This window comes from Zootermopsis nevadensis, unplaced genomic scaffold (assembly GCF_977971745.1).
Source record: "Zootermopsis nevadensis isolate Lab colony 2312 unplaced genomic scaffold, Znev_1.0 Znev_ptg000016l, whole genome shotgun sequence".
Lineage (NCBI taxonomy): Eukaryota > Metazoa > Arthropoda > Insecta > Blattodea > Termopsidae > Zootermopsis > Zootermopsis nevadensis.
In genome coordinates this window covers 5,249,765-5,267,139 of record NW_028259148.1, presented here as the reverse complement: position 1 = coordinate 5,267,139, position 17,375 = coordinate 5,249,765, and the positions used below count along the sequence as shown (strand labels likewise).

The following is a 17,375-nucleotide window of genomic DNA, read 5'->3' as shown; positions in this document are numbered from 1 at the left end:
TTTTGGAAAAAGATAGTAGAACCGTGTTGTAGGTATGGAGTAGCATAATGTAGCTTCAGGAAGACGGAGACAGACTGAGTTTGGTTAAAGCTTTATATCTTGGCTTCCTGGGAATAAATTTCGTGTAGCTTGTTTCTCTTTTCAACTATAGTGGTCGGGAATCACAGTCGGTAGTTCAGTTCAAAGGTTTCTCCCTAGAAAGCAGCAGGAACAGATCTGCGTCCCAACACATTGCTGTGAGATAGCAATTGAGTTTGTAACCTCGTTACCTAAGTTAACTCTAAATTATATTTCTAGATATGCACATCACTAAAATTACTGTCTGAGAGAATCCAATTTGAGGTTAAATGAAAAGTATACATTTTTAAATACTTTTTTTAGCGTGCAAATGAAATTGTTTCATCTGTGCATGAACCTAGCTGCTCTTATGGTATATTCAGTGCTCTGTGAATCGAGCGTGCATGAATTAGATGACTGTTGATTACAGGAGATATATTTAACATTTTATTAATGTGAGTTTGTTAGTAATTTTTTATATATCAGTGAGTTTATGAATACCCAGGAGTAAGACATGGGCGAGACTTGTAACACGCATGGAAAATATTAGAATTGCGCACAGAAAGTTTATTCAGGAAAACTAGAAAGGAACAAATGTTCATAAATCATCTTATAACTCGATGTTAAATTACCAGTTTAGTTGAAAAACTTTTGTTATATGAACAAAGAATCAATCGATCTTTAACGGGGAAGGTCGAAAGGATATTAATCGAAAAGTACCATGTCACTTATAGATTTCTGAACACTATAGTAAGTTGGAGCCCTCCTGCAGCAGAGGGTGGAGGGGGAATATGGGATGAACATAATCTTGATGGAGACCAAATTGTTGGCACCTGAAAATTCCTACCAGACGTCCAGCGAGCGACGTTATTGTTCTGTTGCCAGGCCGAGCTCTGAAGCTGTGGTTATCACGGTCGGGGGACAGCCCAGATTTCCGTGACGTCACCTCTGTGTGATACAGTCGCGTTTCTGAGAGACCGCGTAGTGGGAACCTGTTCAACAAGCGGCTCGAATATTGTATTTCGTTTAGTTTTAGCATTTGGAAGTAGGAACGGAGGATGGATATTTTAATAGCCGTATATCGCCTGTTGTATTATTTTCTATGTCGATAAAAAAGGGCTCCAATAATTAGCCGTTTTTTAATAAGAAGCTCGCGTGACCCCCTCTCAGTGGATTAATATTAACACATTTCAAAGACTGAGATGCATAGGACAGAACTTGTGAGACCCAAAAGTAAATGAGAGGATAAAATTAAGTATATCTTAAACAGATTAGAGTTCGGTCGACGTTCTTCTGAGCTATGATGCAGTGTGAACTCGTTGGTAGACAGATACCAAAGTTTTTGAGAAATATATTAAATACGTTGTCATACAGCGTGGATCAATAGGACAATTAATGAGCAGTGAATTGAAAATGATATGGAAGGAATCGGGTCTAACTTAAAATACTAGTCCATAATTTGCTTGGAGGGACTGAGAAAAACCACAAGGAACCACGGTAAGAATAGCCAGTATCCTGGCCGAGATGTGAATCCGGGACCTACCATATACAAAGTAATGCTAACCACGATACCAATTTTTTTCACCCAGTGGGGGGGGGCTGGTTACAAGTGAAACTGTATTGAAACTTTGTGTAAATTTATAAAATACGCTACTAATTTATTGCCTTAAACGAGTTCGCATGCTAGCATAGAATTACCTTCATATATTATCCACTTGAAAATAAACATTTATATTCGGGGATAATTATTTTAGTTATTCAAAGTGGTACAGTATTTCAAAAAATGTAAACGGGCCGCGAGCTGAGATCGTCTTACGCAATTTCTGGTCAGAACTTGTTGTCAGTATTTCGGTTTCTTTTTCTGATTACTTGAGAAAGCAGTCATGTCAACCAATAAGTCAGCAGACACATTTAGTAGTCTGTTTGTATTTGTAGGTAAAAGAACCACACACACGCAATGGCTTTCAAACTGTTCGCGTTCATTTGATAAAGACTTTTGCAAAGAAGTAGCACAGTTTCCATTACTCTTTACAGTGCAGTTTATTTAGAACTCCTATTTGTACAGAGGTTTTATTGTGCTCTTGTGACGTCATTGAAAAGAATCATCCCAGACTGCATTATAATCGCTTTCCTACAGAAACACGCACGCACCCAACACACACACACACACACACACAGTCACTCACTCACTCGCGGGACGTAAATAAGAGGAGTTTGGTGGGAGAATGAACTAAATCTCATACCAACTGTAGTGGGAAGTTACTAAATGAAAAATTCTGCCTGATCTTTGGAACAGCCACAAAGAAATGTTTATTTGAGCAGATACCAAGAGTGTAGAATTTTAGGGACATGTCCGTGTTTTCTCAGTGGTTTTTTTTACAGCTTTTCAGTTTTGATTAGAATTAGCAACAGTGTAACGCTGTGGTTCATCATCACAAATATTTAAATCTGTTACTGGACACGAGGTACCTCCATCAACCTCCCATCCTCACAGCTTATCCTCCTATACATTTAACCTGTCTTCAAAGTTGACGCCTTCAAGAAATTTTTTCGAGCAAAATATTATGTTCACTCTTTGCTTCTCCTCAACGTGGCACCATATTCAACCCTTCCTAGTCATTTCTCTGTTGTAACAAAACCAGGTAACCTGCTCCTCCTTGTAAAATATTGTTGTCCAGATTTGTTGATCCGCTTTACGTTATATTTATAAATTGGGGAGGTTTTTTGAACAAGAAGTCGTTAGCTTTTTAGTTGGATATAATTAATATCAATGGCGAATTTTTCATTTGAATCACGCTAAATGCTAAAGTTTGGAATCAACACTATTTCTGTGTGCCAATATGTTTCACGTTACATGAAATCCAGTCTTAACCTTTGCAAAGAGTATTGTCGTCGGTTTGCATTTCGATATCCTTATCAGAATCACGGAAATGGTGCTAACTTTATTTGGTAATCCTTCAGATCCATCGGTTTAGCCGTAGAAATTTGCATAATTTTAATTTGGTGAAAAAGTATCTTTCTGAATAGATTTTAACGCACATTTACTAAAAAAAGGTGTCTCTTAATTTTGTCGTTATGAATGTCTTATATGACGGTTCATTTTGAGCGATCAAGAAGGCTGTAATACACGTATATAACGAGACGTCTTAACTGTTATTATTATGTGGAAGTCAGAGGTTTTAAGATTCTAAGAAAAGGTTAATTACGTTCGTAAAAATACGTACTTACAAGACATACAAGGTTTCTTACAGCGGAACTAAAATACTATCCCAGTATATAAAAAAAGACCAGCCATTTGCCCCTAGAGAAATTGGAAAATATATAAATTTAGCTGTTCCTAGATAAATATTTTTGTACGCTTTACTTGCTATAGCAGTTAGTCGAACAATATCTGATGTCTTAGTATCTAGTGTCTGGGTATGATGTTATTGATAGATACAGATGAAAGCAGCTTACATCCAACGTGATAATACTGATATGACATGAAAAGCTAAAAGTGTTCATTCGGATGTAGATGTCATTGTCACTGTAGCCAGATCTGACCACAGCATCCGTGCTCCCCACCCCCGTAACAATTTGCTCCGGATTGTATTGTTTAGAAATCAGCTGCAAGCTGTTGTAATGTGGGCCTCTGCATCGAGGTTATTCTAAAATAGACAGGCTTGTACTAGGGCCAGTTTCTTAATTCAGGCTTCCTTTAATTTCGTATCCACACGACTTGATCAGCTGACGTTTCGTCCCTATATATTACAGAATTATTAATCTGTTTATAGTTAAGGCCCAGAATTCTGGCTTGCTGTTTTTGAACGTGTTAAAATACAGAATCGTGTAGAATTGCAGTCAGAGACCCGTGGACTGCTCCATCGTCACTATTATATGTAAGACACAGACACCATTTTAACATGTCATCCCGTCATTCTTTGATAGAACGAGGAGTGTCATGTGATTGCCAACGGGATTATTATTACAGGATGTGAGGATGTTGATTCGATTAATCTGGCTCAGGGCGGTGACCGATTGTGGGCTTATATTAACACGGTAATGAAACTCCATGTTCCATAAAATACGTGAAATGTGTTGGTCAACTGAGATACTGTCAGCTTCTGAAGATGGACTGTTTTCCATGCAGTTGATTCCATTCGTATTTCATCTGTTACTTAGTTAGGATGGCACAATCTAGGAACCTACGATGTATGTAATTAGAATGAGGAAACGAGGAATATATACATAATTTTGGTAAGGAAATCTTTTGGAATAATAAGATAGAGATTGTTGGGTGATATTAAGATGGTTGTAACAGAAAGATTGTGAGGCTGAAAGGTATATGAAACTGACTCAGGCTTTGGTATTAGTGCTTTCGAACATTCAGACTTTATTATTATCTCCATTATTATTAATTGATTTGCTACTGTGTGCCAACAGAAAATGTATTGCGTAATGGTTATGAATCGATAGCATCAAATCAAGTAAAAGGAAGTGGTTGTGGCCAATTGTTTGAAAATATCAGTCTTTATCTGATATGATTGAAGAAAATCACTTAAGACCTACCTGGTAATCAGCACGAAATTTTCTCTAAATGAATATGAGACGTATAGGACATGCATGTATTTAGAAGAAGTATGTCAGATGATAATATTAAAATACTGCCCACTACCGAGTTTGGTGAAAATTCGTTCAACCATACTCGAGTTCTTACATGCGGACAGAAAGACAGACAGGGCGAAACTGATTGGTGCATTTTGGCTGCCTTCTGTCACGGACACCCCTAAAACTGAAATAATAGAACGAGGGTGTGGATTTGAGTTATTTAGCTCAGATTCGGTTCCACCGACGTGACCCTGTGAACTAGAATGAATCTTTGGGTTCCGTAGAAATAAGGGAATTTCTTGAAGTGTTGAAATATATATAAACTGCAGAAGGGAGGTCCTAGTGAATACTCGTTTGTATCAACCCTAAAGATTACACTGATATAAGTGGCTTGTCTGTTCTGTGAAGCATGAGAAGACAAAAGCTCCATTGTAGATCAGAAATTGACTTGGCACGTGTTTATAATAGTAGTTGCCAGTGCGCTGCGTCACCACATCAACTCGAGGCGACGCGATGAACGCATTGTTCCTTTACATCTCGTCTCCAGGTTCAGACAATTTAAGCCAGAGATAGTTCGTCCGTCCTACATATCTAAATTTATATCAAGGTAAAGAGTAAGTCTTATCCGTACGATATTAAGTATCTGGCTGACAGAACATCAGGCCCAACTCGTTAGCGGGGTTGAACATCTCGATTTCGATTATTCGCTTAAAAATTAGTGGAAATATTTGTTCTTCGTGGCGTAGATTCACGGTTCGGCGCACGGAGCAGGCCATAGCTGACTACCAGTTATCTTAAGAGGGGTTTGTAGACGGTGGATGAGGTTGGAGAGAAAAAGACTGTAACCCTTCGAAAAGCGAGGCTGTGCTGCACGATAGAACCGTTGGTTAGTAGTCTGTGAATAAAATGTAATTGCGTTCGAGACAATTGTGATCCCGACCACAAGACGTAATTACTCCTTTATCCGAACATCAGCTCATGAAGGCGTTAAGAGGGGTTGGAAGTGACTTTCCACACATTATTGATTGTATGCTCTGGGTTCGTAACCTATGTTTCACGTCTGATGCGAGATAGGATAGTACGTGTATTCAGATCGAGTCCTACCGGAAGGAGAAGCGTCTGTCATAATATTCGTAACGATGATTTATCAATTAAGACATCTGATACGAATGAGTCTATTGTTTATAAAGGAGAAAGGAATTTGAAGTGGTCTGTGAGAAAATTGTCTTAGAACATTTTAAACGTTTTCTTTTTCGCGTACTCTCGTTCTTGATAATTATAAATACATTAGATACCATAGCATAAGTGAAACACCATAAATATTACATCGCCGTGACAGAATGTTGTCGGTCCGTGGCCCTCGGCTTCACTGGTGACAGGAAGTTGCCGCATCGGGGGAATCCTCGAGGGACGAGGGGCAAATCCTCGCGGTCTCCAACGTGCAGAACGACGCTCATTCCAGTTGCCAAATGGTACAGGAAGTGACAATGGAAAATCCAGTAACCTGCACGACAAACATTGTAAAGCAGAGCATGTAGTCGTTTCCTACCAGAAAACTCTTCAGCATGCCAGCAAAACTAGAAAGATGTGCTCAAGTCTGGAGTGCAAGTGGCTTAGAAGTAGTTTGAGGTTCTAACGGCGGTGATTACGAAGATGGTGGCCTTTTTTTTAGAGGACCTCTGAAACGTTGGTAAACTATCACCAGATTACACGGCGCTACAACCCAGAACCATATTCAGCTTCGTAATAGATTCAGACGTCTGAGCTCGGTGTTTCATCGAAAGTGTTTACCTGGATTGTCGGCTCTAAACCTGATGACGCCGTACCCTGCAGAAGGGATGGCCATTGTGTCCTTTGCTGTGGGTCTAGGTGAAGCCTGTGGTATTATTCCCGCCTGGAGATCCGCTCGCAGCTGGCTCAATGTGTGTCCCGCCCCGAACACACCGACACCAAGAGTGCGGAATGCGAAGCCGTGAAGATGGAAAGGGTGGTGCAGTGTCCCAGGTACAGTCGCTGGAACAGAAAGCCTTTATTTAAAAAGTTTCCAGGAAACAGCTTCTTTCAAGGGAGTTAGTCCCTCACTCACTCTTCTCTTCGTCACCCCGGCGCAAAATATATCCGAGCTTCGTTGACAGCAACAATTACACGCGTTGTTGAACGGGGAGGCAGAGGAGCGACAGTGCACAAAACATCTTGCTTTGCACTTTGACCTTTCCATTTCCCTCTTACTGTGTCGTTATGCAACCAGCCAGTCTGTCGGTTAGGTAGAACAGTGGTATTCAACCTGGAGTACAAGTACCCCCGGGGGTACGTGAAATTTAAATATATATATTATTATTTTATGAAAAACACTGAATAATCAGTAATGTAATTTATTTAATTTATTTTAAATGTAGATTATATACTATGTATAACTTGAATTAACAACTTTGGGGGTACAAAGTTGAAGAGAAATTATATCTGGAGGTACGCGAACAAAAAAGGTTGAATACCACTGAGGTAGAAAATATAAGAAGTTATCAGAACCGCGCATGGGCTGAACGAACGGCGTATAACGTGCGTGGTTTGAATGTTCCTAAAGGATACACCAGGATAAACGTTAAACACAGACACACGCGAATCATGACTCTTAAAGGACGGCGTATGACTGCTTCTGTTTTGAAACGGAAGAGTTTATTGTAATTGGAAACAAAAAATCGCGTTTATTAGGGGGGAAAAATGCTTTTCTCTTATATTTTTGTAGCCATATGACATGAAACTTGTCGTCATGTCCGGCAGAAGAATAGTCAAGATTTAGTATAGATCCATACAGCAACGAGGTACTGAATGTAACATTCCTTGTATTAAGAAATAAGATTGATTGGATTAAAAAGCAAGCAGTCTGGTGTGTGTTGCAGAAACCAAAGAAACTCCCATAAAAACGTCGCGATATATTGGCGCAGTCTGACCTGGATGCCATCCAGTTGGCTCTCATCTCGTGATAGTGCTGGTACTAATGGCCAGCTGTTGGCCTGCGTAAGAGGCAATAAAGAACAACAAAGCACATAATTTAGTTTCGCTAACACTGCGGAATCCGTGAAGAATACTATAAAAGCTTAAGTTCATACCTCAAACATAAAATAGTAAGAAAATGTAGTGAACGTAAGCCAAGAAACCTTTAAAAAATAATGGGATTACAGTTGCTTTCACGAATAAGTTAAAGGAACAGATCAATTTATTAGAATTTGTGCTGTAATTCAGTTTATAATATTTTGTCTTTCTGTCTAAACTAAAACAGTAGGGATTAAAATGTACAAAAATATAATTTAACCTGTTTTTTTTAATCTTGTTCCTAAGGAATGAACATAAATTGAGGATAAGAAAAATATTTAAACACGAAACGGGGACGTGACAGAAGGATGGAAACAGATTACACTGCGAACAATTTCATAAGTATTTCGGTGATTAAATGGAGTACCTAGAATTATATGGGTATGATATTTGGCGGGTGTGGGGGGAAAATAAGAACACCTGTCTAAAATCAGAAAATGTTTACGTGGGACATCTAAGCGTAGATGAGAGGATAATATTGGAAGGGTCTTAAGTAAACAGAGTACGAAAATGTGAACTTATTTCAGGGTCCGGTGGCGAACTTTGGTGAACAGATAACCTTTACATTTTATAAATTCCTGACAGGCTGCAGAAGAACGAGTCGCGTGTGGGAGGGGATGAGGTTTATTAACAAATTATGTCCTAAGATTAAAAATTACGCAATAATAAATATGAGAATCTATTCAGAGTAGGTCTAGTCTACTTGTGTTATAACAAATTTACATATTTCTAAATGAGTAACAGACTTACGTATTATTTGTCATACTTGGAACAAAGTTTTACTTACACGTGTCGACCAGAAGCACCTGTACGATGCTTCCCAGTGGTACTTGGATGACGTTGAAGCATTCACAGTAGTTGCTTCCGCACTTTGGAACACCGGTAGGTATTGCAGGACACAGGGATTTTGTAGGGATATCTTGAGGCTGACTCAGGATGGGAGAAGGTGGGAATATATTCGAGATGTTGTTGACTATGCTGGAAACAATAACGGGCCCTGGAGGTTCTGAAAAAAAACGAGATGCAAAGTGAATATCATCACCAGCTCTTTTACGGAAGTGAATGACTTCTTGCACTGATAGGGAGTCGTGATTTGGCGTTCTTTGTAGAGTGTGGAGGAAGTGGATATATGTGGAAGAGAGATCGTGTGTGTCTTTCATCGGGTTTTGCAAACGAATGTACACAGATTTGTCTGAAGATTGGCAATCGGAATTTGCGCTTAAAATTGTAGGGTGAATTTAATTTTCGCTCTTGTCGGTTCGTAGAATCCAGATACTTGAAAACTAAATCAGAAGAAATAGTTTAAAACATTTGAAGTGTATTTATTTACTGTATGTTTTATGTCGTGTACCAACCAATCTTTGTATGATGAGCCGGTTTAGAGAAAATGTATTCGTTTAGACGTTTATGTCCGTTTTGAGCTAATAAAGGCTAAAGTTAAATTCGTCTATTAAATTATAGTTTAGACTCCTCACCTCCCCTGACTCAATTCAATCGAAACCTGTTTAAAGTGTCACAGATTAAATATGTTAACCGAGGAAAAGACGGGACATGTCTTCTCATTAAACATTCATTTTATGCTCTTTGCATAAATCATAAGTATTATTATGTTTGTTCGTTAAGTAGAAGAGTTTGCTATCAGTTACTTACGAAGAAAGCGGTGATAGGTGTTTGAAAGAAACAATTCTGCAATGGAGAAGGTGTGAAAGCCAAAGCCGAGCTCCAGATGGACATCTGGAATAGGCTTCAGTACGGCAGAATCCACGGGGAAGTAGCTCCTGAGTTCCGGGATGCAGATCCCTGAACTCCCATTGTTGCATGTTGCTCCGTCGGGATTCAGCACCTGCGCAGTGCAGTGTCAACGTAAACATGTTCCTTCGGCTAATCGCCACACTGTAACGGAATAACTAACTAACTAGATGGCTTAAGAAACCCGAAGGTTCATCACCGAACTAACCAAAGCCCTCCACCGGGTCCTGCCCCGGGCCAACAAAATCCAGTCTCCTTCAACTCCTATCTCCCATAGATCCCGCCTGAGATTATCCTCCCATCTACGTCTAGGTCTCCCCAGCGGTCTCTTCCCCTTAGGCTTCCCAACCAATCTCGCGTGCATTCTTCTCGACTTAATCACCCTGACAATACTGGGGGAGGAGTACAGATTTTAAGCTCATCATTGTGCAGTTTTCTCCAGACACCATCGTCTTCTTTCCTAGGACCAAATATCCTCCTAACACCCTATTCTCAAACACCTGCAATCTGTGTTCCTCCCTCAGAGTGAGAGACCATGTTTAGCACCCATGCAAATCAACAGGCAAAATTATTATTTTGTATATTTTAATCTTCAGGTTCTTAGAAATCAGACGGGAAGACAAAATATTTTGAACTGAGAAGTAGCAAGCATTTCAGGAATTTAGTCTCCTCCTAACTTCCTCATAAAAATCATTTTGATTTGTTATTGTTGTACCCAAATATTTGAACTTTGTCGCACTTTCAAATTATTTATTAGTCACTCTAAGATAATTCAGCCCGCCTCTCTCCTGACGAGATACTAACACGTACTTGTCACAGCTTGTCGGGTCTCTCGGCATGACGATTCTGTTTCCGGTCTGTTACACGTAGGTATATGTTTTGGGTCGAACATAAGTCCTGGTATAGATTAATTATTAGGACAGTAAAACGTATTTCAGATTTGGGGGAAGCTGTAAAGAAGTTTAATTTATGTAAACAATTACTGGTCCTGCTGAGTTGAATCCATCGTAACCGGGTTTTCGGTTTCCTGGTTCCTTCCTCCTGTCTCCTATGTATCGTAGGACGGCCAGCTGATATGGCTCGTCCGCGGTACAAGGGCCGATCCCCTTCACGTGGATCCAGTACGAAGCCACAGCTTGGTTCGCCTCAAGGACCACGTCGTAGCGCTCCCCTGTAAAACAGTTACAAGCCAAGTTCAGTAATGCATTTGATACTGGAGGTTCTCAAGGGTGTGAAAATTTCCATGTTGTTACTCTGGACTGTAAGGACGTGTGAACTTACAGGTAGATATCAGCGTCAGATCTTGCCTACAGCAGGAGACGTACAGGTAAAGATACGAGGTGCAATCGGAAAGTTTCAAGACTATATCAATAGAGGGCAAACCGGATGTAGTACGAGCTTCTGCCGCTAGGTGATGCGGCCTACATTTATAGTGAATCAGTGTGCCAGCCGGCATCATCGAATTAGCATTTGTTTCTTAGTTACGGGCGTTTTGGTAGTGCATTACACCGACCCTCCTGCGATTTCGGAATGGCGTGTGCATCAAATTTTGCCAAAGACTCGCCAAAACGGCTATGGAAACCTATGAAATGCTAAAGCAAGCATTTGGGGAGTCCGCAATGGGTCGTGCACAAACTTTTGTGTGGCATTCACGTTTTAAAAATGGCCGAACCTCTGTCGATGATGACGAGCGTTCTGGACGACCATCTTCGAGCACAACGCCCGAAAATGTTACGAAGATTCGGCAGGCCATTCACGAAGATCGACGTCGTACCATCAACGACTTGTGCGACATTGTTGGGATAGGCTATGGGACCTGTCAGCTGATTCTAAAGGAAGAACTCCACATGCGACGCATCATGACAACGCGCCAGCGCACACCGCCCTCAAAGTTCGGCAGTTTTTGGCCTCAAACACCATGGCCGTCATCCCGCACCCTCCTTATTCGCCGTGTGACTTCTTCCTCTTCCCAAACATGAAAATTCAGCTAAAGGGAAGGAGATTTGAGACGATAGAAGAGATTCAGACAGAATCGCAGATGGTGCTTGACAGGCTGACAAAGAAAGATTTCCAGGGATGCTTCCAGGCTTGGCAGCGGCGATGGGATCGTTGTGTTCACTCCCAGGGGAACTACTTCGAGGGTGATGGATGAATTTAATACCTGAGATAAGTGTACGGGTTTTTATAGGCGCAGTCTTGAAACTTTCCGATCGCACCTCGTAGAACAATTCTCAATCTGCTCTAAACTTCTTTAAAGACGAACGCAGCGTCTGAAAGCGCTCGATCAAATCACAAGTTCGTCACACTAATGAGACGCTTGAAGGGTGTCTTTTGTTTACTGTCGCAAGATATCTCCGAGCTTCGTTGACTATAAATGCGTCGGCTGTCAAGCAGTCGTGGTACGGGAAGGGAATGGTGCATTACCCTTCCCCTCTTATTGTGACATAGCTCAGGCTCACAGATATTTAGCGTCCAGTATAGATGCATTTACCTGGGTAAAGTACGATGGAGTCCACGCGGACGGGCTCAATGGGGTTGCCATCTGTCGCGATGAGGAGCAGACTGTGGCTCTCTACGCTCACCTGGGAGGGACACACGGTGCACGTACCTCCCACCAGGCGGAACCGGTAGCGCTTGCCTCGGGACACCCGGAACACCGCGTATGGCACCCCCAGGGAGGTTCTCTGTAGAATTTGTCGGCGTAGCCTGAGGTTCCTGTGTTGTTGTGGGATGGCAATGGGACCAAGGAGAGACGATAATGCGAGTATGCTACCCAGGGAAGGAAAGAGACTGGTTTTCTTTAGGGTCATGTGTTTATGGTACCGGAACATAATGTTATATCAGCATGTATGAGTAGTTTCATAAGATGTTTTATATAAATTTGACCCGTCTTGGATTTCTGTGGGTAGCCTAAGACATTTTACTGAAGGAACAGTTTTTAAATTTGACGTCCTATTATTTTTGGTAATGTTATCTTTATTCCCTGAATCAGAAATCGGTATACTTTGTTTCGCCTATAATTCAGCTATTATTATAATTATTTTTAATTTATGTTATAAAAAGTGTGGAAATACCTGTATAAAATGAATAAGAATGAATAGACATATGGAAATTACTCTCTCTTTGAAATTTCGCATTTTAACATTTTTGACAACAAAGAATTGAGATGTCTAGTAGATCGTGATTCCAGAATCACTATTTGAGACTCAAATTTCCGCTACGCATTGATTTGTACCAGGGTTTCTAGTTTTTAGTGTGCGGCCCGCGTACATTTTTGAAAAAATATTGCACCCTGTATAATGAAAAAAAAATATTTGCTGTTATAAAACACGATTGTCGACGTCGTCAGTATTTGAGAGTGGAATAATTGTCGCTTTGAGCAACTATTCAGCATGAATATCAGATCAAAAATTAGGATGCGGTTTACGGATAAAGACTTGGAGAAGAGTAATAGTTTAACCTGTTTGCAGTATTAGGCATAATTTGCTCACAGTTATAATTTTAATGCAATTTCAATAAATTTCCCTCATATAATTTTGGGTTTCGTGTGTCTGGAATGAATTGAGAACACTTGGTTTGCATTGTAATACGCCCACTTACTACAAACGACATTCATGATACTAAGGATGGTAAAATTAATAGCCTGCTCATCGGCTGGCTTTGTAACAATTGCAGCCGACAAGAAAATGGTCCAGTGATGTGTGAGGTACTGCAAACTCTTTCCGATATCACCCACCGCACATTTACCCTGCCCGTAGGGATTCGAAGTTCAGAACGGAACCTTACATGAAGATCAGAATGGAAGAATCATCATAAAAGACAGGCGTGAAAGCGTCTGTTTTAATCGCTTTATAATATCTTACATGAATGCGGTTCACTTACCAAGTATCGACCGAGGCCATTGACGAGGAATGTGTCGGGGTTCTGCCCCTGGTCGTGAGTCCTGAGACCGGGGAAGTGTTGGTCGCCGTCCAGATGAAACCAGTCCGTGATCAGAATTACATGTGAAGACAGGTCATAGTCGTACAGGTGGCTGTTCGGGTCGTAGGACCGAGGTTCACGGACCACCAGGTTCCCTACCAGGCCGTCCATCTTCTGCAGACCTTTTGTTAGACAAACAGCAACTTTATATCGCAGTTTATTTATCAATACATTCAAATGCCTACTTGTTATCTTGACCAAGCTCCCTTATGTTTTATTCTGTGTCGAAAATACAAGAAATCATCTCACTTCAACCATACTTCCCAAATTATTTGATTTGTTTAACGTTTCATACAGTGTTTTAGTTTTACTTCCAATCTGCTCAGTCCACTCATCAGGGCATTACAACTATTTAAATATACCCAGTTCCACCCCTGCCCTCTATGTAACTATCGGTAGTTCCCGAAATCATCCATAAGTTCATCCAATAACAAGTCCATTATTCAATCAGTAAAGCAAGTACTTATCTAAACAGAATTTCTTCCATTTACCAGCCATTTGTCCGCCTTTCCATCCATCCACCACCCACCTAACTCGTCCTCAAATTAACCCCCTTACCCACAGTACTTCACATTAGCTGCTTTACAATATAAGTTCTTGAGGAACTTACCATCGTGCGAGTGCCAGAAGTGAGTCCCAGCATTCTTCGCCACGAAGTCATACCGGAAGATTTGGCCCTCGTTGATGGGACATTGAGTAACCATAGGCACTCCGTCCATATACGGCGTCCCTTTCTGGAAGATTCCATGCCAGTGGATTGTGGTCGTTCGTGCCAACATGTTATTCTTCACATCCACGATGATTCTGTCTCCCTGGCACACCTGTTGACAACAGGATAGGCTTGGTATTCAGCAACATGATTCTTTACTTTTAATAGCTGATGAAGCGTCTTCATTCATGTTGACTGATATTCCACCAGTTTTGAAGCTTGATATTTATTCAGTAATATATTTATTTATTTCCGTCTATACACAAACTTAGTTGTTAAAATTGGTGTTATTAAAGCTAAGACTTTAAAATAAATATATTACTGAATTAAACACAAACATGACGCATTTAAACTACAAATTTGATATTTATTCTCTTACCACAGTTCTAGTTATCTAAGTTCTTCTCAGTGTACTTGTAATTGTGGAATCAGACATACCTGTATGGATGGTCCCGGAATTCCTCTGTTCACAGTTAATATTCCTCTTTCGTATCCGTCAGCTGTGACGCACTGGGGGTTGAAACACGAGGTCTCGTTCAGCGGACACGCTCCACACGCCCTAGAATACCATTGCTTTCTCTGAAAGGTCTTACCGAGACTGTGACAGTTACATGGCTGCAGTTTTGTGAGCTTCGCAAGTTTATTATAATGTCATTGTAATTACTTGAAATAGCCCGGAAGTGGCTGGTCATAGAGAGACAAAGTACATGCGAAAATCAAGTACAGAAACCTCTTTTGAGATGAATCTGAGTCAGACACATCAAAACACATGGGAAATGTCACTCACGCCCCGAGGGTGTTGTAATCTTCGATAGTCCAGCGGTAGTAGCAGGTCATGGGTTCAGCGCCGGCGATACAAGTTCTGTAACACCTGTTACTGTAATTCCTGCGTCCTTTGATTGCAATTTCATCGTTCAGAACACTGTCTGGCTGAAGGAACTCCTCAAGGTCCACCAATTCTGTAACACCAGTCGTCTAGTTATGTACCACCAAAATCGTTTTGAGTACGAGACGTTGCATTTCTAGTGGAACTTAAAGAAACACTAATAAAGTAGATCTTACTAATTTCATTTACAAATTAACTTCAGTGCTAACATACAATGAGTCAATTAAGAAACTGGATGTGAGCGTGTGTACTGGATTCCGTACGAGGCAGCGTAGGTTTTATGATCTCGATAAGTGATAATAATTGAGACTGCCATAATCTAAATTTATTATATTCCTTAATTAAGGAATGATAAGTAATAGTTTTAATTTTATTGTTATATTACATTACGTGATTTTAATATTTATTACTCTGTGGAAAAAATGCACTGAAATAAAATGCTGTTTACTCATCCATGGTCTGATATGGTTACGTACTTCTATGCAACACTCGAAGTACATATGTGTACTTGTTAACGCTCGCAGATTTCGTAATTAAGTAAATTTACATATTATCGTCTTTTTAATTTTTATAAGATACATTCTTGAACTTTTCAATAAAAATATTTTAAGTATTACTCTATATTTCCTCTTTATTTTGACTGTCAGTTTATAATTATAATGTTTTAATTAAATTTTATTCGCTCCCTGCTGTAAGAGTTCAGTGATTTAGAAAATAAACCAGTTTACTATAGGTTTGGACATGTGTGTCCAGTTACCTGACTGAAGTTCCTATTTATAAGCTAGTACTGATATACATATCACTTCAGTACACCATTAGATATTCTGACAGGTACTTCTAAGATGGATTGTGGTTAAACTAAATATAGATACTAAGTGTGTGAAGGTCAGCCTTCATGATTTACCTTTCCCATAATAAACTTTGTATAAAAAAATCATAAAAAGAAAATGCCTTTGTCAAAATTTTAAAAAAAACCTTAAAAATCAACTAGTTCCAGAAACCATATATTGATTTATTTATGTAAGCTAAATGTCCTTGCAAGAATTACTAAATTTTCCTTTACATATGTCAAAGAATATGAACAGTTTAGAAAAATCCATAAACTGAAAAAGATAGAAAATTGGGATTCCATCATATGTGTAATTTCCATATATGTATATTTGTGTTGTAAAATTTCTGTTTCGCGCCATTGACGTTCGTAATTGTTAGCATGAAAACAATATTTTATGCTTCATTTATAGTACATTTGTGATGTTTCTACATACAGAAAAACTCATGTATATCTGCTTCATAACTTATCACAGTCAGCTCAAGAAACATGTTTTTCTTCTCGATGATAATTACCTAGAAAATTACACGTTGTAACAGACCAGAATTCTAGAATCGACATTTTCATAGCAGTGATATCTTCGCATAACGTTAGAAGAGATGTCATCTCACACAAGTTAAGAATCAAATGAGAAATGGATACAAATTTTAGTTTGAAAGCATAACTAGAAGATGTCACTTGAGACATCTAGATTTTTATGGGAGAATGGCAATATTTCTCTTAAAAAAGAGTTTGTGAATATCAGAGGTCCTTGCTGCCTCAATCATCAAGTCAATCGGTCCATCATCGCCCTGTTGATGGAGAAAGAAGGACTTAACAAAGTCTTGTGCTACCTTACCTGCAAGTGTTGTGAACCCAGCGCTGAGCACCGTGGATAGGATGTAGTACCTCAGTGGCCACATCTCTACTCGTTAACGGAACTAAATATATTCTGTAATAACCGGCGATATTTATACAATACACGTCTTAAATAGCGGTAAAACTACGATACAGTTTGATCTTATCCAAACGAGTTCCAAACATAGTTTCCTCAATGTTAAGACATTGCCCTGACAGAATTTGCAGTTGGTACGTTTGGTAAATAGGGGTACTTTCAGTACATTTTAATTATCTGGTTAGTTAAATAAACAACCATACAAAGATATTTTAGTACTTTTCATGCATTTAGCACTTTTCCTCCGTATTGGTGTTTTATGTAAAAACACTTGAGATATCTACATAATTCACTAACGGTGTTTCGACTAGGATTTGGTTGAATGCACTGCATGAATTTTTGTCATAAGCATCTGTTTTGTGTATAGTAAATATGACATTTTTCCTGGCGTTAAGGTGAACGTGTAATAAATGTATTGATTTTGACGACTGTAAGGTTTAATTGCGTGTCTCTTTGACGTGATTAGTTTGTCCTTCGTTCTGAGACCGAAGTTGTTAAGCGAAATTTTATGGTAGACTAGATCAACGGGAAATGCTTTTAAAATATTAGTTGG

At 39.6% G+C, this 17,375-nt stretch overlaps 1 protein-coding gene across 2 annotated transcripts; it reads right to left on the bottom strand.

Moving 5' to 3' along the window:
- Window positions 1-5,875: 5,875 nt before the first annotated feature.
- Window positions 5,876-16,816, bottom strand: LOC110836796 (multicopper oxidase 3). 2 transcript variants are annotated; one of them, XM_022078378.2, is made up of 11 exons: window positions 16,727-16,816; window positions 14,961-15,132; window positions 14,612-14,732; window positions 14,075-14,285; window positions 13,366-13,586; window positions 11,975-12,281; window positions 10,467-10,654; window positions 9,385-9,577; window positions 8,522-8,740; window positions 6,436-6,657; window positions 5,876-6,148 (listed from the first exon to the last, which is right to left on the bottom strand). In XM_022078378.2, the coding sequence occupies exons 1-11, from the start codon at window positions 16,788-16,790 to the stop codon at window positions 5,967-5,969; spliced, it is 2,100 nt and encodes a 699-aa protein (XP_021934070.1). In that variant the 5' UTR covers window positions 16,791-16,816; the 3' UTR covers window positions 5,876-5,966. The 2 variants fall into 2 exon arrangements, with proteins under 2 accessions (XP_021934070.1, XP_021934071.1); XM_022078379.2 differs by having other exon boundaries at window positions 11,975-12,167; window positions 16,727-16,815.
- Window positions 16,817-17,375: the final 559 nt, after the last annotated feature.

What these genes read in the sequence shown, in the direction of transcription:
- LOC110836796 (XM_022078378.2), bottom strand. Translation starts at nt 16,790, where the DNA reads ATGTGGCCACTGAGGTACTACATCCTATCCACGGTGCTCAGCGCTGGG. An exon ending in TTCCGGGACCATCCATACAG is followed by an intron (nt 14,286 to 14,611) that starts GTATGTCTGATT and finishes TGTTGTCAACAG; the next exon opens with GTGTGCCAGGGAGACAGAAT. An exon ending in CACCTATCACCGCTTTCTTC is followed by an intron (nt 8,741 to 9,384) that starts GTAAGTAACTGA and finishes GTTTTTTTTCAG; the next exon opens with AACCTCCAGGGCCCGTTATT.